Source organism: Balaenoptera ricei, chromosome 2 (genome assembly GCF_028023285.1).
Source record: "Balaenoptera ricei isolate mBalRic1 chromosome 2, mBalRic1.hap2, whole genome shotgun sequence".
NCBI lineage: Eukaryota > Metazoa > Chordata > Mammalia > Artiodactyla > Balaenopteridae > Balaenoptera > Balaenoptera ricei.
Window position 1 is genome coordinate 172959871 of NC_082640.1, and position 21880 is coordinate 172981750.

The following is a 21880-nucleotide window of genomic DNA, read 5'->3' on the forward strand; positions in this document are numbered from 1 at the left end:
CGTTCCAATGTTTTCTTCCATCCTTGATCCTTTGGCTTCCAGGACTTCACTCTCTCTCTGTTTTTCTACTAATTCCTTTTCATTCTCCTTCAACTCCCCTTCTCCGCTACTGCCCCTTAAAATGTTAACTTTATCCTTTGTCCTGCCCTCAGCATTATTTTCATCTCTACTGTATTCTCCCAAGATGCAGACGAGTAGAACTGCTGTGCCTCAGAAAGAGCAGGGCGGTGAGAAGGAGCGACAGCCCTGGACTAAACTGCGGGCCCTCCTGTTGCTGTAGCTCTGGGGGCTCAGTGAATCATTTAGGAACTTGAATTGCAAATCGGTCATCTGTAACATGGGAGGAAAATCTGCTTCCTAGGCTCCCTGTGAGGATTCAGTGAGAAGACAGCAGCACTGACTATGTACAATTTATTAAATGTTCTCATTTCACCTTCAGCTTCGACTCTGCTTCTCTTATTTCTCTCCCCCTCCTGATAGTCAAATCTGAATTTTCAACTTCTTTCTAAACACCTGAGTGTCCCAAAAAAACCTCAAACTAAAGAAATCTAAAATTGAAATTTATCTTTGCCCTCTTTTAAATCTGCTCTTTCTCCTGTCCTGACTCAAGGACAAGCCTCTCCTACACTTGCTTTACTGTGTCTACTGCCCTTGCAGGGGAAGGCAGGTGTGCCTCCTTCCTGGGACAGTAGTTGAAAATGCATCTGCTGTGACGTCTAGTGCTGGTTCGAGTGTGGAATGTGTCTCCTCTTTCTCCGACGTGTGTGAGGAGAGGACAAGGGGTGAGAATCTGGCATTTCGGAGTCTCTCCATCTCTCTTGGGAAGCAGCCTCATAGCTGAGATCTGGGACTCCAGTCCATTCCTACCACTGTGTGTTTTTCCAAAAACCAACTTGCTCATGTCACTTCCCTACTTAGAAAACTCTCTGGATTACTTACTTCTTCTGGACCAGAATCCAAACTCATTGGCACATACAAGATCCTTTACGCCTCACCCTTCTTGCCACTTACCTACTCAGCCCTCCACACACCCCTCCAGTCACACCGCGTTTCTCACCGTGTCTTCAGTTCCTTGTGCCCTAGGAGAGCCCCTGCCTTTCTCCAGTGACTCTACCTGAAATGCTCTCTTCTCCAGTTCTCTCTCCCTCTTAGTTTATTCCTGCTCATTCCTTTGATACCTGCTTCAAATGTTCATCCTCTGTAAGCTTTTTTTTTTTTTTCTCTGTAAGCTTTTCCTTGATTTCCCAGCCAGAGTAGGTTACTTTGTATTCTCCCAACACTTTGTTCATACCTCTTTTGGATCACCTTTTGGGGCATGCTGTTCTGAAACTATGTATACATCTATTTTTCTATTTTTTCTTTGTGTACCTAGCACAGTACTCTCACATGTTCAGTTTGTTCAGTGAATGAACATGAATAAATATCCTGTGAATTTTGGTTTCTGTTATTTGCCTGGTAATTTTAAGAGAATTGCGACTTACTAACTTCATTCAGTTGATTGCCTATTGATAGGTGAACCAACTCCATCCTGGGCTCCAGGTCTTGGTATATTTTATAAAGTAGTTTAGCTTAAAAATCATATCGTAGATGATGTGATCTGTGAGTACTTACATTAAAGGTCAGTTTTCCTTGCTCTATTTTTATCAATGTCCGTTTATCTTAGAATTCCCTTTCAAAGTAGTCTATCTACAACCAGGCAGAAATTATGCCAGTTGTATTCTTTTCATCAGGGTATGTTCTGCTTTGTAAGTGTGCAAAATGAACAAAACAGATTTTAGAAAGATTGTTTTTTTAAAACAGCCTTGGTATCATTCTAGGGCGCATTAAGACTCTTTATTCTTTATGTTTTTAGAAAATATTGTTGTACTTAAAGTAAGTTTTATTGTTAATAATATCCCATTAGATGCCTCATGGAAGAACCTTTCTATACTGTAGGCAGGAAGTGTTCATTAGAATGCCTTGGTAATATGCTGTATGAGGAAAGGAAAACTTGACTTCTTTGAAAAGACGTTTGGCATAGAATTGCAGCCTTATTCCTGAGTAGAACCATTGTAATTTTCCTTTGAAAATAATTACAAATATATAAAAGATTGACATTCTTCTCACGTGTGTGATGTTGGGAATGCAAGGTATATTCAGAAGTAAACATTTGTGGCCAATTTTTTTGGCTCAGATTACTATGACATGGAATCCATGGTCCATGCAGACACAAGATCATTTATTCTGAAGAAGCCAAAGCTGTCTGAGGAAATAGTAGTGGCACCAAACCAAGAGTCGGGGATGAAGACTGCAGATACCCTTCGGGTACTTTCAGGACACCTTATGCAGACACGGTAGATGGTTTCTTTTTCTTGTGTAGCTAATTTGTGTTGATTAGAAGTGGAGGTTAACCATTAGTTCCCAGCTTCCCTCCTCCCCATCCTAGCCCCCAGTGTAGAGTGCTTTATTGATTCTCTAGTTAGGCCACGTATCATAAGGCACATCCAGTTTTCAAAAACTCCAGTTCATCTTTCTTATTCAGAAATCCATTATCCTGCAAATAAGTCAGTATATGATTTAGCTCTTAAGAGATTCTTAAGAATCTTAAGAGATTCTTTTCTTTATGCACATCCAGGAAATGAAATTTAAAAAGCCAGGTGATCAAAATCAGGAAGTCTAACCAGAGAGTTAGCAGATTGGGTTGGGTTAATTATTGCCTTAGATAATGGACTGAATGTTCTGTAAAGAAACAAACAGAGAGTTAATAAAATCAGTGTAAATATAGAACTGCTGGCTCTGTGTTCTGAGCATAGATGCTGATTTCTCCGTTTATTTCCATTTGACCCTATGTGGGTCAAATGGATGCCAGGGGTCAGGGTTGAGGGGAGATTGTCCTGAGAGCAGCCTGAAGGGTCGCTGGTGTTGATGCTGCAGTGATTGGCTATAGTCATTGTGTGTTAGCAGGAATCCACTGATGCTGTACCTGTAAGTCCTACCAAGTCTTTTTTGTTAATGAAGAAACCGCAAACCAAGGAAGGGTCTGATAGTTCTGTTGAAGAGCACTTTAGGAGGCTTGGCTTTTTGTGCGTGTTTCCCTAATTCTATGGTATTTTCTATCTGTCTGGCAGAGATCTTGTACAACCAGATAAACCTGCAAGTCCCAAGTTTATAGTGACGCTGGATGGTGTCCCCAGCCCCCCAGGATACATGTCAGATCAAGAGGAGGACATGTGCTTTGAAGGAATGAGACCCGCACACCACACTGCAGCCTCACACGAGGGACTCGCGGGTCTCCTCCACCCACAGCAGTTGCAGTTGCTGAGCAGGCAGCTTGAGGACCCAGATGGTAGCTTTTCAAACGGTGTGTTGGGAGCTCAGACTTTCCCTTCTCAGGGTGCTGTCATTGTGAAGGATGTCTTTGACATGTTTCTCAACCTTGAATGAATATTGGTTGTAGACCTTGCTTTTATTTAGAATTCAGCAGTGGCCTTTTTCCTTCTCTCAGACAAAACGACCAGTTAAATTTGAGACTGTTTGTCCCTTATGTGTTCCATAAGTGGGGTGTTATTCCAGTGCTAAAATGGAGTTCAGCCATGGAAGCCAAAAAATACCTCTTCATTATACTTGTTAAAGGATGAACCATCGTTCTTGGTGCCTTGCTTTACCTTTTTTTTCCCATTTAGAAGCTATACTTGTTACTTTCCACTTGAACCAGCAGTAGTCTCTCTCGTAATTAACTTGACAGAAAAGTCAATTTGGGTTTCGATGCTATTTCTACCTCAGTGAAATTCCTTTGAAAGGAGTTCCTCACCTAATCTGTCAAAATACTTCTTGGAAGTTTAGAAAAGACCTTATGTTTAAATTAATTAATATAGAGGCGTGGTAGTTACTGGAAATCAGGTGAACTCAGTTCAGATAGCAGCATGCTTTTAGGCATTTCTTATCAGTGCTTCTCTCACTGGATACCAGTGGCAGGTGCAGTGCCACTGAGCATTTTCATTCATGTTAGAGAATGATAATCATGCTCCTCATAGCTTGTAAAAATTTTAGGGACACCTTTATTGGCAGGGGAGACAGTTACTGAATCTTAAATATGAAGAGTATCAAAGAAAAAACAATAATGGGTTTTGAAATTTTTCCAAAGTAATCCTCTTCTTGGTAGGATATGAAAATGTACCAAATACCTTTTTCAGTCACTAAAAATAGCCTTTAGGGGGAGATCATGACTGAGCGAAGGAGATAGTGCTGTAATCTTTTTTTTTTTTTTTTTTTTAGTGCTGTAATCTTGAACTGAGGGCTTTTTCTGCTGTGAGTCAGTAATGTAGTGTCATGGTTTTGATTGGTGGAGGGAGTTGAAAAATTTGACCTTTCTTTGAAAGGAAGAAAAATTGTAAATGTTAACAAAGGTGGTAAGAACTACAGTAATCAGGCAGTCCAGATTTCTTGATCTTGTATATTTTTGTCTAAAATAAGAGAAGATTCTGGTGTTTTTAGTACTTTGGTTTTCAGTTTGGTAGTTTAATTTTTGGTGTGTTAGGGTCTAATTTTGTTTAAATGTAGATGTCCATGTTAGGCTTTATTGGTATACGTGTCATAGCAGTGACACTCTAAATAACATGTTAGTAGAAATTCTTGCCTGGGTTACACAAGTGCTGTGGCCATTATGGAGACAACTGTGGTGAGTGGCGAGCCTCCTTTACCATTGCTTTGATCTGGGACTCTCAATTTTTCACGGCTGCTCAAAGACGAAGAAGCTTTGTAATGGTAGTTAGGACATAAGTGAGGCTGGAAAGACTCCACAAAGAGGCTCTGGTCTCTCTTGCTCTCCCCCTCCAAGTAGGGAGTTTGAAACTTGGTAACTGCTTTTGGTGGCTTCCTGTTGAGTGTTTCAAGGATGCCACCAACAGCAGCATATGTTTTAAGCCACTCCCACTGGCCTTGTATGGCAGCACAGATTTTATAGCTTGCAATAAAAAGTGAATTTGCCTCTTAAAACTTAAATAGGAAGAGTTTTAATAGCTTATGAAGTAAATGTTAGGGAAAACCAGCATTGTGGCCTTTGTGTATATATGATGTAATTTTTTCATCAGAATGATAAAGTTTCCTTGTAAAGTGTTTAACTTCTTTAATATTGCTCATGAGATCTAGCTACTTTACTCCATTTTCCAGCCAACCTGCTCTTGGGTATTCTCTTAACTTCTTTCACATGGTCTGCGTTCTCGTGTATATACCTGGGTTTAAAGTATGTTCTTTAGGAGGGGAGGGTAAAACATTTTCTCTGCAGGAGTTACACAGAAAAAAATTTAAAAGTGGAGAAAACTCCTTCTTCCAGACTATCATATTGGATACTTTTATATCCTGGAGCTAAATAATAAATTTTACTCTTTTTAAAGTAGCACGGAAAATGGGTCAGGCACAGTCCTGATAGCGGTCTCATTATGCGCCTCGCTGGGCTTCAGGACTGGATTTGTGTGCCTTGTTCTCCTTCCTGATGACTGAGGTTGGGTCACTAGAACAATAAGTACTCCTGATACTGGCTGTTGCATTGTTTGGTTTTGATTGGTTGCCTGTTTTACACTCTTCTTTCCATTAAATCATGAAACTCTTAAGCAAGACATTATTTTCTCTTGGTATAGATGAGGAAACAGAAGTTCAGAGATGTTGGATAACACATGCCCAAAGTGTCTAGCTCAGCCAGTAAGTGACAGAGCCAGATTGCAACTGCAAGAGGACTAGGTGATGTGGTTGAAGTGCTGTTTGCTCTGATAAACATGAATGTGAACCATAATATGTAACACCCTTGATGCTTTTTTTTTTTTTTGGCTAGGGTGTCTTGGGCCAGAACCTGGCAGCTCATTATGGCCTTCAGGTGTAATTTTATTTGGTTTATTCTGTGTTTTAAGTTTCAATTAGTTGCTAGCATTTAAAATTTAGATCTCATAGGGGAATTTCCTGGCAGTCTGGTGGTTAGGAGTCTGCACTTCCACTGCAGGGGGCATGGGTTCGATCCCTGGTTGGGGAACTAAGATCCTGAATGCCACACAGCACAGCCTGTGTTATAAAATAAAATTTAGATATCATATAAAAAGGTCTTTGGCTTCCTGAATTGGGAAGCAGTCTGGCAACACTAGTTCCATTTCCCACGTCACAGTAGTTGACGTGGTAATTGGGATGTGGCCTCCTGAGTGGAGTGGCAGGGAGCGCCGTGGGTGGCCACACGCTTACTCTTTGGGCTGCTCTTCCGAACCTTTGTTTCCTCCAAGAGGCTTTCTGCCATTTGATCACCTTACACCCAGCCAGCCTCACTCTGTTAGGGGATCTGCCAGGTCCCTGTAGGTTATGACATTTGTGACTCATTTTAAGCACAAATCTTTTCTTCTCTTTGTACATTGATGTGAGGTTATCACCTGGACTTAGAAAACTGCACATACCTCAGCGAGTGGGAATGCTTGGATTGAGACACTCATCATCTTAACCTGAATATGAGAATTAGTTCACATTTTTTATCACCTGGTGTGTTCAGTTCTCATTTCATTTTTTTGGCTCCCTGCTTGACATTCTTTCCTCTGTTTTCTACTTAATTCAGCTGAACTAATTTTGAGAGTTGGAAGTTTTCGGTGAGGACTTGGCTCTGGTTGCAGCGTCACTGTCCGCTTTACTCCCCACAGTGAACGCCGTAGCCTGCTTCCTGGTCATCTCTTACAGGAGTCTAGTGTCCGTCCGTGTTCAGCAGAGTGATCGGACTCATTGATTCTGTGTAACGTATAGACGTAGAAGAACATAGGATTGTAAGACTGGGTTTTGAGGGAAATTTATTAAAGGTGCCATGTCCTGAATTGATCATAATTAATGAGATACTTTTAATTTGTTTCCCTTTGTAGCTGAGATGAGTGAACTGAGTGTGGCACAGAAACCAGAAAAACTTCTGGAGCGCTGCAAGTACTGGCCTGCCTGTAAACATGGGGATGAGTGTGCTTACCATCATCCTGTGTCACCTTGCAGGTGAGTAGCAGCTTCTGATTCTGGTTTTCAGGTCGATTCTAGATGAGTAGCAGCGCTCTGATTCTGGTTTTCAGGTTAATTCTAGATACAGCTTAAGTTTGTTCTTTTCTGTGGACACGTTTCAGTTTTACAACTAAATGCAGCAGTGATACTTAACTCTGGTGCTCCCAGGACAGCATTCACTTGTGTCTGTGTGTGTTTGGGGGCGGGGGGGAGGTAGGAGGAGGCTTCTTTGTGCCTCATGCCTTGAGATACTGAAATTTCTGGGTTTCTTTGAGGATTCTGTACATTTAAGGAGATGGGTATATGGTAACCGCCCCAGTTTGTATGCATTGTGTTCACACACAGACTTTAAGACTTTGGGGAAAAAATTATAGGTAATGAGAAAATATTCTGGACTTCAGTATAATTTTTCCTTGCTAGCTGGCTGGTTCTGTGGAGTGAGCTTTGAGAGACGAATTTTTTTTTTTTTTGGTCCTGTAGGTGGAATCTCTTCATGTTTTAACTTTAAGGAAATTTTGATGTGAGAATTTTATGGATGTGCATGTAGAGGGAGACCATAGGATCAGTCTCATTTTTTTTTTTCCTCATAGTACGGTGCCTCGCATACATGTTGTGCTCACGTAGAGTTTACGCCATACAGTGTTACAGACGTAGACCTTAATTAGGGAGTAAGTGGTGTTTCTTATTATCACAGAAAACCCTTCTACCTTTCATGGTGGCTTGGCTTGAGTTGAAAGTCTGCTCTTACCCCAGGCTTTGGAATAGACAGTTGTGTCCTGTTTTGATATCTGGCATCACTTAGAAATGGAGTTTCCTTTTTTTTCTGTTACTTCTGTGTATCTCAAAACAAGTAGTGATGAAATTAGGAGTATAATGGACCCTCTCTACAAAAAACTAGTAATGCATTGAGGAGACTAAATGTGAGTAATATGTCCTTTTGTCTTATAGAGCCTTCCCCAATTGTAAATTCGCTGAAAAATGTTTGTTTGTTCATCCAAATTGTAAATACGATGCAAAATGTACTAAACCAGAGTGTCCCTTCACTCATATGAGTAGAAGAATTCCAGTACTGCCTCCAAAACCAGGTTGGTGACTTTGTGCCCTACTACATTTGGGTGAAAAATGAAAAAATGACATTCTGTGATTATAAACTGAATTAAAAAGAAAAACAAGGAATAGTTTCAGAAATCATTGTGCCATCATCAGTTATTCTAACTAATCTTTAAAGAACAAGTGTACCCATCCTATAGTATTCTAAAGTATTTTATTTTGACTAATGAATATGTAAATCTCCTTGTGTTTTAAAAGTGGGTCCCATAAAAATATCAGCAGACTGCATTAAAAATTATTTTGCCAAATAAATTTCACCTTTGTCCTTATTTTTGTCAGCAGTTACAACACCAGCACCACCTTCTAGTAGTCAGCTCTGCCGTTACTTCCCTGCTTGTAAGAAAATGGAATGTCCCTTCTATCATCCAAAAGTAAGAACTTTCATTTTCCCAAAAATGAATTTAGTGGTAACTTCTCACTTCTGAGGTTGTAAGGTCACTAGCAAACTATACTGTCTTCCTTCCCCCACCCCCCAAGTTTAACTTTTTTGTTAGAGTTCATGTTATGGTTTTTAAGATCTTTAAGTTATTCCTTAGTTGTCCCTGAGCCCACGTCTGGCCCATTAGGCCAAGCTGTCTGAACTGATTTAATGTCAGTAGCCTAATCGCTTAGGAGAATGAAGCTCACTTTCGCCGGTCACTTTCCATTCTTCTTTGCCCCTGCGTGTGTTCCCCCCCCCCGCAGCCCTCATGCCAGAACTGAGATGATGAAATCCAGTAGTACCTAATGGTACCATCCATACTTGTACCATGGTTTTAATTGTCTCGGTACTAAAGATTGGTTGATGTGTCTCCAGCTGTTTAGTTGCTCAGCATGAATCATCTTCTCTTTGAAATAGCAGCCTGGAAACCATACGAAAGGCCTTTACTTCCCCAACTGCAGTTGGGCATAGATGAGGGTAAAAAATAAGGGATGTTGGGCAGTATGTGCAAGGTGGTTAGTACATTGATTAGAGGCAGTTTGTATTACATACTGAAGTCCCTTTTGAAACTTAACTTGCTGTTATTCTTTCATTAGGATTTTGTGTCTTGGTGGGGGTCCGTTTTTCAGGGCTTCAGTGGTGTATTAAAGCGGAAGTTGCAGATCATCTCTGCTGCCCCATTAACCTCATGGTGGGCTGGTTACTGTCATCTCAGATTGCTGTGGTTTTTTTGTATTAGCTTTGCAGATGTTGAAACTGTTCTCTCTCTTTAGCACTGTAGATTTAACACTCAGTGTACAAGACCTGACTGTACATTTTATCATCCCACCATTACTGTACCACCACGACATGCCTTGAAATGGATTCGACCTCAAACCAGGTAAAGGTTAAAATCAGTTTTTCTAATGTCATTTCAAATGCTTTTCTAGTATCTAGTTTCTTAAATTTATAAGCATACAAATTCGGGGGAAACTTAATCACTTTGGTTTTTCTCTGCTGTTCAATTAAGGGTCCTTTGGAAAAATAATCGACTACATAAACCAAATTTTGTTTCATTCAGCAATTGCTTGTTTACCTAGATCATCTCCACATCAGATTTTTCTTTAACTTCTGAACATACTATGTGAACATAAACTTAAGGCCTTCAAAAGTTATACTGCTTACAAATCTCACATCAGTTTTCTTAGACATTAGTAATTGTAAAACACTGAAAGTAAATTTCAAAATATTTTTACTGTGGCCTGTAAATTTAAATGCATATGTTAGTATTAGAACCAAATATTCATTGTCTGAAAATACTCAACTTCTCTTAACTGATGTTAATTAAAGCAGTTAATTGAAAAAATGTTTGGTTTTGTTTATTCAGTGAATGACACCCAGTGCTACCTGGCAGAAGACTATGAAGTTTGAAAGTTTCCATTACTGATGAAAGAAAGACAGACATTCTACAGAATTTGTCAAATCTTTGAAACTTGGAATATATTGCTTTCATAATAATGAAGTTTATTGCCTATCTGAAGTGTCTAATTTTTCAAGTTTGTACGTTTATTAAGTGATTTTAACATTGGGTGTTTTTTTGTTGTTTTGTTTTGACTATGGAAAGATAGTTTCAGGAGAAGCCGAATTCTATTAAAACATTTGAGGCATGTTTGTGTGTGAAACTGCTGTGTTCAAGTATCAGCATTTACAATGTTGGTGATATCATTGTTAGTACTGATAATCCAGTTTCAGGCTACAGCGTTGCTGTGTGTGTGGAGAGATGATGTATGAGGGGAGTGTCCTCAATCCAAAAGTTGGATTGCTGTTTTCTTCAACTCTGAAAACAGGAGTGGCCCAAAGTGTTGAGGTGGCTTAAAACAGTTATTCAGTCCTACTTTTAAAGTGAAGTTAGTTTCAAAAACATGATAATACAAGCTTCTTGGGTTGAGTGCTGCTTTGGTAAATCGTTCCCAAATCTCAGTCCCTTGCTTTCTAAGAAAGGATGAGTGAGGTGGGGCGTGTAGGGTGAAACAGTTGGAATGGCAAGGGCAAAAAATAGGAACAGTTCCTTAAAATGCCTTCATTTACTGTTAACATATGTTTTTTAAATAAATATTTTGGGATCTACATTATCACAAAATTATACAAAATTTTTTTACAAGTATATACATAAGGTATCAGAACAAACTTTAAACTCACAAGATTATAGCTATACATATATATTTTCACATTCTGAAAAATCATTCTCAGAAGTAACTAACTCCACAGAAAATATAGTTATTATTGAAGATAACTTTTTTAATGTAAAAGAAGTTAGATTTTTTAAAATGACAGACTATAATTACAGAGATCAGATGGGTAAACTGCAAAATAGGACTAAACTTTTGGAATACTGCATGAAAATAGGGTTTTGTGTATGTGGTTTTAAAATTGTTAAGGCAAGAAGTGTCCAATGCTTTAGAATTAAATAACGGATCACTGATTTTAAAGACGATGTAGTTTTTTTAAAAAGTAAAGCTAAAAGTTGGTTAGAAAAGAGTTAATGCAAAAGGGATAGTAAAGACTCAAAATATTCTCAGGACCAAATTAAACTATCAAAAAAAAAGTTCATTGACTTGCTTAGTCATATATATACCCAAGGGATAATAAAACTACGTGTGTAAAAGTCCACGTTTCAGAGCCTAAAACCAGCAGCCTTGTGGCCATCTCTTTTCCATTGAGAGAAGAAAGAATTATCCAGTTATTAAACCATCTTTTAAGTTGCACTTTGCTGTGCTTACAAGACTTGAAACATTAGAAAAAGACAGTGCCACAAGAGCATGCATAAAGCTATCATGTAGTTAGTGAGGCTTGGGTGAAATGAATGACAATTCCACTTCATTCTAAACAGTTTTCTTCATTGAACTGAAGGTATTTTTTCATTCCAGTGTTAACTTACTTGAGATGCTTTACATCTGTGCAGAAGAAATTTGTTTTAAATTGTATTTCCAGAAATTTAAACAGACTTTTTAGTATCATTACTTGTAAGTGGAGTATAGTTGCATTCTCATCATTTCACTGTAAAAACGTAACTGGGAAACAAACAAGAGCTTCAAGTGGTTTCAGTTCAGCCATTTTACAGGGAAATAATAACATGCTGAAATCAGATTGTTTTTTGCTATTTAATAGACACAGCCTGGAGACACATTTAAGAGTTTTTTCCTTGAGTTGCTATGGTTTATGGGCAAGCTAAGGTTGACTCTAAAATATCTGTTGGGTAACTAACTTGGTCCAAAACGAACCATCATCGAAAAAGATCACCAAAAATAAGGGAACAGACGTGGCTAGCATTCCATGATGGAACCAGGGTGCAGAGGGTGCTTTGGCATGCATCTGCCAGAAAGCAGCAGGACGAAAGGTGCTAGGAGAAGGCTCGGGGTACAAATTCGGGCGTTCAGTCAAATACTGCACACAAAAATAATTCTCTGGGTTAAAAAAACATAGGGCATAATCTACATGGCCTGTTGTGGTTATTCACCTTCCCTTAGTTGATGGCTCCTATAAGCAAGGTGGCTGTGGGATGACTACTTAAAATCAATGTGACCTTTAATCGGGAAACTGACAACAGTGATTCAGGCTGGCTTACCAGGTTGGCCACTGGGAAGAACAAAAATGCAGTGGAAGCAATTTTATCCTATATAGTTTATTTGCTTAAGGTTATAGTTAAGAGTTTCTCCCCACACTGTAAAGGAACTGGAATTTCTCTTTAGCCAAAAGCAGGTGAACTTGACTCAGAAGGAAAATTTGAAACTGCAACAGCCTCAAAAGTATGGGGAGAGGAGGAGAGTGTGGTTCATGGGATTTTTTTGCTCTAATTTATTGGCTGCTCCTTTATAATACACATGAATAGAAACTTAATATTAGTGTTTTCTCAAATTGGGCTTAGTTTAGTAGAATCCCTTGATAAGAAAAATGAAAAAATGATCTTAATGTTTCAAGCTTCTTAACAAACACCCCAATCAGTCCTTCAGACACAGCTATTCAGAGCTTTAAAACTGACTGGGTTCAATCAATCACTGCTTAGGCTTTCCATGATAAAACTCAGCCATTTCTGTTTTTAATATTTACAAGGTGTTGCACATAGAAAACATTTCCAGAAACCTGAAGAAGGGGTCTATTATGCTACGAAGATAATTAACACATTAAAGTAAAAATTATAGGACCAAAAGAGCATCTTAAACTTCTTCATACTTAGAAAAATATATTTTTAAATAGCAGTCTGCATAACTTCCAGTCTTCAGGAAACTACAGATAAGCTAAACAGCAAGTTCCTGAATGGCAAGTACTGATCTTTGGCAGCATTTAAAGTGAATAGGAGTAAAGATCTAAGTTCAGCCCCAATCCACCAAAAAGGAATTTTTATAGACAAGTTTACAAGTGGACCTATCTTCATTCCTTTTGGAAGTCAGCCGATGGGGTGACATACATCTAACTAAACAAGTTTTTCCAATAGAAAAAAAAGGCTATAAAAATTTTATTTCAAGAGTTACTAAATTGTATAACTTCGTAAATGTGAACTTAACGCTTTAGTTTACATGTTAAACAATGTTTCTATTAGAGTACATCTTTAAATATTCAGTATTCTCTGCCAGTTAAATACTATTGCTATATAAAACCTTAAACTGTACACCCTTGGAAATGATTGTTCATCATACTACTTTTTCATTAATGAGGCCATGATCATATTTTACTCTTTCAATTATAGAGATGAATTCTGAACATAAGATTGACAGCTCAAAAATGAAAATGTAGCGATCATACACTACTAACTTTGGATTTGTTCCTGAATTTAAAATTTCCAGGAGAAAAATGTCCTTTATAAACAGGACTTTATTAATGCTTAAGAAGCATCATATTCTCCAGTAAAGCCTGTGTGTGTTTTCTTAGGGAAAATAATGTTTGCCTTTTAAAACCTGTGATCCTTTAGGGTGATGGTGTATTTCCTTATGTGAACACAAGGATAAAATATTTTATTAAACAACTGAACCTTGAAAATAAAATATAAATTCTAAGAAGAAAAAGGTTTGCTAAAAAGAGGAAGAAAATTATCCAAGTTGGGTTTTTAAGGTTTTGGTTCGTTTTTTTGAGGAGCACTGTCTCCCAAACCTCCCCAGGAAGTCTGCCAAATCTGCATCCTCCCTAAAATGGGGGGTGGCTTTTACCAGCAAATACTTATTCAGTCCCTCCTTGAAATGTGATTACCTGGCAGTGTATGGATTATGGACAGTTATCTAGTGCATATAACAAATATTTTGAACTTATCAATCTTTCTGCTATTTTGACAAACGTGGATAAATCCCGGTCACAGTCTTAAGTTAGCACCACACGACCACGCAGGGTTCGGTTCTGGCTTCCCTCGTGCGCAGCGCTGGTCTCTCGAGGCTGTTACTTTATGGAGTCGTCTCAGCATCCATGTCTTTCAGTGAGGCACGTGTACACACTTCCAGACAAATAAACTGCAATCAGAGAAAGGACTGCAGTGAGCGCATTATATTTCTAGATTTTCAGAACAGTTTATAATGTTTTTAATTAAGCTTTCAAATCATACATGTGTAAAAACTTTACTCTTGCAACTCCTTTTATTCTGTATTTACACAGTATGCGACTCCAAGGAGCCATCTGGTTATGCTACCTTATGATGATGACTAGCTGAGTCCATAAACTGAACCTGTCGAAGAAATAGTAATAACCTCTCAACTAGTGAAAGATAGTCCTGCTCTTCTTGGGCTGAGAAAGTTACCAACCTGCAGTCATCACCTCCAGCACTAATAACATGTCGATCACCACTGGTAAATCGAATATTTGTCACATGGGGTGAATGACCCAAGAACCTTTTGTGCTTCGCCTAAAAAACAAGAACAGAGCTCAGGGTGTGTGATGAAAACAGAAGTCAAAGGTTCCTAATTGGGAACCATTATCTCCATCACGAGGGCTGTGGAGAGAGAAAGCAGTTTGGAGCACAGCTAATGATGAAATGCTTTTTCAGAATTAGTAATGGATCTTCATTGAAAAGCATTTGAAATTTGGTAACAGATTGATTAAAGGTTTGATAAAAGACTAATCACAGGACAGTCTGCGAAGATGGCGTGGCTTGGGGGCAAGGGGAGACAATTTCTAATAGCTTTTATTTCAGAGTAATGGATTTAGGAAGTTTGGAGAAAATTTTAGAATCACAAATTTAAAAGTATTTTCAAATCATGAGACAATATAACATTTTAGCTATTATGTGGGAAAGAGTACTAATGATCAGAAGTCTAAATCAGGAGTAAAGTTACATAAAATACTAAACCCAATGTCAACTTACAAATTTTTCAGGACACGGGAAGTCAAATAACTTAACCATGCCAAAGTCATCTCCTGTTACAAGGCTGATTCCTGAATGAGAGACGCAGGCACAGGTGACATCGGCTTTCTCAGCATGTCTGGACCAGATTCCCATAACTTCATCTCCTAGAATGCTAGAGAGAAGGAATAAAAAAATCCACCATAGCACAGATAGGTTTACCATACTGAAAAAGTTTCTTGGTGATTAACCTCTGAGTACCTAGTTACGTTATTTAAACACAGGAGTAAGTTATGACAAGGTGTTACCTGGAAGCCTGAGCCTGCCGGGGCGGCACTCCCTCACTCCCAGTACACCTTTTCTCAATGAACTTCTATAATTTTAAGGGTTTATAGATTAATCCTTTAAAAAGTCAGTTAATACTTTATGATAACTGATAGAACTATTTTAAAAGTGTTGATGGCATTTTTCATTTTCATTGATGGTTATGCACGGTTATCTGTTCTACAGCCAGCAAATCTGAACCCATTTTATAAGGTTTCATTTCTAACAGCTGCTATCAATAGAATAGCATTCCTTTAGATAGGGAAATAATACAGTTGCCTAACAGTACCCAATACATGTTTTCATTGTCTGTTATTAAACCTACTTATGTTAAGGAAGTATCAGGGCATTTTTAAAGTCACAACTTTGATTTCCTTTAATTAAAAGAACTGATAAAAGCATAGAAATATATTTGATCAAAAGGGGTCCCAGCATGAGTAAGTATATCATTCTCTTCTTAGGAAGAATTCAAGATGGTAACAAAAACTTAAAACTCAATTACTGCTCCTTAGTGGGAATGGCTCTAACTGTTCAGAAATAGGATTTTCCAGTTCTAGCTGACCTTCAGTCAGCTCTTCCCTTCTGACACATGAAATATTTACCTAGTCCATGTAGCCCAAGTAATTCTGTCAATGGCAGCCTGATCCATGAGATGTTTTCCTGAAGGCACTTCATAGACATGCCGTTTATAGCAACCAGTGGAGACCTTTCATAATATTAAAATGGAACAATTCCATCATGTGAGAGGCAAAATCCAGAAGTAGTTTATAGTAAACTGGCATAGTGTTACTTGATTTACATTTCTAACATTATTAAGACTAAAACATGACCACAAAAATCTGTGAGCAAAAAAAATGAAGAAAAGGACTGGTAAGAATAGTAAAGAATTTATGCAGAAACAGTGAATAGTAGTGAATAAAAGGCAAGAGTTGAGAAGCTCTGGAACGGAGGAGTTTTAAAAGCATTCACTAACAAACAAAATGAAAAAACTATTCGCGTAGTCTTGGTACTGTACCTGGAGATGTCTGCTATCTGCAGAGAAGTCCATTTGAATGACAAAGCTTGGGATGTCTTTGCAGTAGCTGATTCTGTTAAGGGTGGGACCCAATGTTAGGTCATAAAAATCCACTGAATTCTCACTGGAACCCACTGCCAGAAACCGGGAATCTGGACTAAATCTGAACATGTAACAAAAGATTACATGTAAAAGATGCATTAGACCACATGAAATAGTATAAACATTTAAGACCACTGACTTTTCAGCTCTCAAAAATAAGTATTTGAGATAAATAATGTGTGATATGGCCTCAAACAGATTTACCTGATAGGCACAACAGATTGTGTATACTGATATTTGCCTGTGTTACATAAAACAAAAGGTTTATATTTTACTTCAACATTAAGTGGTTCCTGAATTTTCATCTCCTAATTTCTTTAAAAATAGCTCAGTTTTTAAAAAGCCACTATTTACATATATTCCTAAATTACATAATTCAGTACGATAGGAGCCTTTCATCTGGAAAGATCATGTCTTAATAGCAAGGGACACAGACCAGCTTAACGCATGCCACGTTATTAGATGAAGTGATACTACTTGAAGCTTGAAGAAGTTATTTTAAAATAATAAAAGTACTATTTGCCTATCGATGATGCAAAGCAGGATGGGACAGTTCAGTTTTTTGAAAATGCTCCATAAGTCTTGCTGATGTACCTTTGGGAAACTGGAGAGCTGAGGGAAGCCATAATTACTGTTTTATATACTGAAGATCTGAGGAAGGTTTCATTTGTAAAAACGGTTTTACTGGTGAAAACAGTGCAAGCTTTTGACAGACCTGGATTTAATAATCTATCTTGATCACATAGAAGTGCTCAGTAAATGGTAACCACTGTTAATATAAGCTTAAGCACTGAAAAAGGCTCAAGAAAAGTTTTAATTAATTCATAATCTGGGGCATAGATGTTCAATGACTATGGATTAAATGAATGAACTATATATTCAGTGGAGATGAAGAGAAGTAAAAGACGTTTGGGGTTATAAGTTTAATTTTTCAGGCTTTCTAAGAGATGTTTGGGGTTATAACTTTAATTTTCCAGGTTTTTTTTTTTTTTTTGGCTGCGTTGGGTCTTCGTTGCTGCACGCGGGCTTTCTCTAGTTGCGGCGAGCGGGGGCTACTCTTCGTTGTGGTGCGCGGGCTTCTCATTGTGGTGGCTTCTCTTGTTGCGGAGCACACGCTCTAGGCACACGGGCTCGGTAGTTGTGGCTCACGGGCTCTAGAGCGCAGGCTCAGTAGTTGTGGCGCATGGGCTTAGCTGCTCTGCAGCATGTGGGATCTTCCCCGATCAGGGCTCGAACCTGTGTCCCCTGCATTGGCAGGTGGATTCTTAACCACTGCACCACCAGGGAAGCCCTTCCAGGCTTTTTTTTTTTTTTTGCCATGCCGTGCGGCTTGCAGTATCCTAATTCCCTGACCAGAGATTGAACCCGGGCCACAGCAGTGAAAGCGCCAAGTCCTAACCACTGGACTGCCAGGGAACTCCCTAATTTTCCAGACTTTTAAGGGAAGATGGAAGATAATTCTTGGCAGGATGAACTTACTGGACATGTCCAATGTGATACTTATTCATCAAACATTCCCTGAATACTTGCTATTATAAGGCACTGTGGTTGGTGCCCAGTGGACTCATAATTTAGTAAGGAGAAGTAGATAAGTATACAAACAGCCATATTTCAGAATACAATTTATGATGTGTTGAAATGCTACAGGCACTAAGGACCTTTTTTCCAAATGCAAGCTGGGTCATTTAAAGAGTACCCTTGACATACCATTCCATTTGTTGACTAACCTGATATCATGGATTGCACATCGTCTATCTCTCTTCTTTCCCCATATCTTTAGAGAGCTCACAAGTAAAATAATAAATTCTCCATTTTTCATTCCAATAGCCACCATGTCCCCTTCAGGGCTATAACACACAGTACGAGCAGCATGTCCCAAATTCACTTTGTTCAACATCTTCTGCATAAGAACCAAAAGAGTCATAGAGAACTACATTAAGCAGAGTACTTACAAAGTAAACCAGTTTCTCCCCCAAATTCTCAACACAATGCTGAGATAGTTCTTTAAGTGCTAGCAATTTAGGACTTTGCTTTTTAGAAATTGTAACATCTTTTAAAAAAATTATACCTACTTTATCAGCAATGTCCCAGAGTCTCACTGTCCCATCTTCTGCAGCAGAAAGGAAAAAATCCCTGGAAGGATGTGTCGCCAGTCCCCATATAGGTCCATCCACATGACCGTTAACTAAAATATTACATGCTGCATTTTTCTCTCCAACTTCAATTATTTCAGCATTCCTTGTCCCTACTAGTATCTTGCCCTGAAACACAAGTGGGGCCAATATATTTTAATGGGATACCACAGTTGCTCTTCTTAATAATATGAGAACGACCTACTGGCCTATGTGATACTGTGACTTAGAGTAAGAAATATACAGATCTTCCTCAACTTATGATGGGGTTGCATCTGATAAGTCCATCATAAGTTGAAAATGTCATAAGTTAAAAGTGCATTTGACACACCTAACCTATCAAACATGACCGCCTGGCCTACCTTAAACATGCTCAGGACACCTACTTGGGCCTCCAGTTGGGCAAAATCATCTAACACAAAGCCTATTTTATAATAAAGTGTTGGATACCTCATGTCGTTTATTGAATACTATCCTGAAGGTGAAAAACACAGCGGTCGTCTCGGTACAGACAGCATGGCTGTAAGAGAACTGATTGTCGGCCCTTGCGGCTGACCGGGAGCTGTGGCTTGCTGCGCTGCCCAGCATCGCGAGAGAGGATTGTACCGCACATCACTAGCCAGGGCAAGATCAAAATTCAAAATTCGAAATATGGTTTCTACTGAATTTGTATCATTTTTGCACCATCTTAAAATCGAAAAACTTTAACTTGGGGATGGCCTATATATTTGGTCTGTCCCCGCTTACTGGCATGAAGCTCCTAAAACCCTTGGAATTTCCTAAGTGATGAACAAAAGAGGGGTATCTTTTGTTATGGACCTCACCAAAGGACGGGGGCTGGTTGCCAGGAGACCCTACTATGTGATTAGGGGTTAGGGGCTGGCAGTTTCACTCTCTCCTTGCCCCACCTCGGGGATGGGAGAGGGGCTAGAAGTTGAATCAATTACCAATAGTGAAAGATTTAATCAATTATGACTATATAAGAAGCCTCCATAAAAACCCAAAAGGTCAGGGTTTGGAGAGCTTTCAGGTTGGTGCACACGTGGAGATGCAGGCTGAGTGGTCATGGAAGCTCCTCTCCCCTTCCCATATACCTTGCCCTGTGCAGTTCTACATCTGGCAGTTCATGAGTTATATCCTTTTACAATAAACTGGTGATCCAGTAAGTAACGTGTTTCTCTGAGCTCTGTAAGCCACTCTAGCAAAATAACTGAACCTGAGGAGGGGTCTACAACCCTCTCTAACTTATAGGCAGTGGGTCAGAGGACAGGTAACTGACTGGTGTCTGAAGTCCAACGAGGAGTTGCTGGGAACTCCAAATTACAGCTGGTCAGAAGCCTAGGTAAGAACATGGCATCCGACGTGGTGGTGAGGGGAGCAGTCTTGTAGGATTGAACCTTCAACCTGTGGAATCCAATGACTTCTCTGGTAGATACTGTCAGAACTTAGTTGAATTTTTGGACACGCTGCTGGTGTTGGAGAATTGTTTGGTGGTGTGTGGGAAGCACCCTCAAACTCAACATACACACATTGGATTTGGGTCCAAAACCAAAATAACATACTTTCAGAGAATTTTTTGCTTTGACTAATTTAGTAGCAAGCCAGCCATTAGCTCATGCAAAGCTTTCTATCACCAGAGGCGCATCTGCAAGAGCACTGAGCCAGGCTGCATGTGCGAGCCCACGCTAAGGATAATATACCTCGCTTCTCCAGTCATCAAAGTTTTGACTTTGACTATGATATATTAGTCTGAAGATCTCCAAAGAGGTGTAAGTGCATTGGGATACAGGAAGAAAGTATCGGATTTTAGTTAAAAATAACTATAAATAAAAGTAAGCTTAACTAATATTTAATACACAGACAGGATAATACATGTATGTAATTTATAAATACACTTATTGTGAGTGCATGCATGGTCAAATTTTTTAGAGCAATGTGTATTTTTTAAACAAATGGAGACAGCTGCTTTAATCAAAACGAGTCAACTGGCAAATAAATTCAACTGTCTACCAGAGTTGAATTAGCAGATGCAAGAAAATAAGGAGGTTTAGATACAGTGCTTAGGAGAACAGCTTCCTGTCTTTCTGCAAAGAAAGCAGCAGAGAAGAGGCAGAGGAAAACTGGCAAGCAAGTCCATCTTTAAGTTATTATTCATCAAGTTGCGAAAGGTGAGAGAATCACAGGAATAACTGTTTTCTACTGTCTGCTGCACTGTAATGCCTCAAGAAACATCTTACTCTGCCTCTGCACACAGAACGGACACAATCTGTGACTTGTCCTGTCTCAAGCCTGAAGGCGCGGCATCGCCTCAGTTCCTGATCCCACAGTTTGACTGCTCCTCCTTCTTTTGACCTAAGAAAATAACAACCCAAACCAAAAGAAGCATTTATTATTGGCTATTACAAATAATGTTTATTATAAACAAATACTAAATTATAAGCAGAACAGAAAAAGAAGCTCCAATCTTTATATTCTTATAAACTTTCTATGGTAATTTTAAGATACAGTGTCTCAAACATTCAGTTTAAGCAAATTTTATTTTATGAACACTTATTTTTCTGACATTAGCATAAGTTTATTTAGCACCGCCCCCTGCCCATACATCATATATCCTCTCTCATAATACTTCTTGACTGAGGAAACGTGCAAAGTGAATTTTTTTTTTTTTTTTTGGCTGTGCCATGTGGCTTGTGGGATCTTAGTTCTCCGACCAGGGGTTGAACCTGGGCCACAGAAGTGAAAGTGCCAAGTCCTAACCACTGGACTGCCAGGGAAGTCCCCAAAATGATTCTTAATGTTAAGAGGATAATGGAAATGCAAGGCTAGATAATAGGATTACAGATGCTGTGCTACAGAATATATTTTCAGGGCCAAAAGAGCAGCACATTTCTTTCCAACCATTATTATTAAATATGCTACTGAACAGTTTAGTAGGTTACTAGTGAGTAGGAGTGTGCAAGACTAGATGAGGTGTGGAAACACGAGTGTCAGAGTAATATGCAAAAGATAAATATAGCCCATTTATGGTTTTTTCTCTTATACAGTCTTCCTTTATGTGAAAGGCAAAAGCTGCTGCATATTTGTGGGTTCTTTCAATGCTGTATAGGAATGTACTTACTTCCCGGTCACATATACATTCCATTTTAACATGCATATGAATATGTTAGTAGGAAATCAATGATAAGTATCTGGTTTCCACTGGGAGATTTGAAAACCACTCAGAAAAAGGCCTCTCTGCACACATTTTGAGGTCTTAATTTTATCTAACAAGTTTGCCTCAAGCAAAAGCAAACAAGGCAAAGTTTATTTCTAGTATCCTCTCATCCTTTTCTAATGCAGCAGTATGAATTTTATCCCTTAGTATCCAGTTTGAACCAAAAAGAAAGCAGGCAGTCGAGATGCATCCTGAGTCCAATGGCAAAGATTCCCCCATAGATCACCACCTACTACTCAGCCAATATTTATACAGGCAGAGAGACATTAAGAAAATC

General features: G+C 38.9%; 2 protein-coding genes across 16 annotated transcripts in view; one reads left to right on the top strand and one right to left on the bottom strand.

The window, feature by feature from the left end:
* Positions 1-10016, top strand: part of ZC3H14 (zinc finger CCCH-type containing 14) — a 38530-nt gene extending 28514 nt beyond the window's left edge. For 3 of the 9 annotated variants that reach the window (XM_059914780.1, XM_059914782.1, XM_059914784.1), the window contains 7 exons: positions 2174-2333; positions 3108-3340; positions 6861-6981; positions 7933-8069; positions 8374-8465; positions 9289-9395; positions 9882-10016. In XM_059914780.1, the coding sequence (XP_059770763.1) occupies positions 2174-2333; positions 3108-3340; positions 6861-6981; positions 7933-8069; positions 8374-8465; positions 9289-9395; positions 9882-9888 (857 nt within the window). In that variant the 3' untranslated portion in view covers positions 9889-10016. The remainder of the gene's footprint in view (positions 1-2173; positions 2334-3107; positions 3341-6860; positions 6982-7932; positions 8070-8373; positions 8466-9288; positions 9396-9881) is intronic. The other 6 variants (XM_059914781.1, XM_059914783.1, XM_059914785.1 and 3 more) reach the window with 3 other exon arrangements.
* An 834-nt stretch (positions 10017-10850) lies between these two features.
* EML5 (EMAP like 5) overlaps positions 10851-21880 on the bottom strand; it is a 168314-nt gene continuing 157284 nt past the window's right edge. For 4 of the 7 annotated variants that reach the window (XM_059914794.1, XM_059914793.1, XM_059914792.1 and 1 more), the window contains 8 exons: positions 20627-20741; positions 18330-18518; positions 17985-18157; positions 16156-16318; positions 15743-15846; positions 14838-14991; positions 14278-14378; positions 10851-13989 (listed from right to left, as the gene is read on the bottom strand). In XM_059914794.1, coding sequence (XP_059770777.1) covers positions 13953-13989; positions 14278-14378; positions 14838-14991; positions 15743-15846; positions 16156-16318; positions 17985-18157; positions 18330-18518; positions 20627-20741 — 1036 coding nt within the window. In that variant the 3' untranslated portion in view covers positions 10851-13952. Of the gene's footprint in view, positions 13990-14277; positions 14379-14837; positions 14992-15742; positions 15847-16155; positions 16319-17984; positions 18158-18329; positions 18519-20626; positions 20742-21880 lie in introns of those variants that run through there. The other 3 variants (XR_009500978.1, XM_059914795.1, XM_059914791.1) reach the window with 2 other exon arrangements.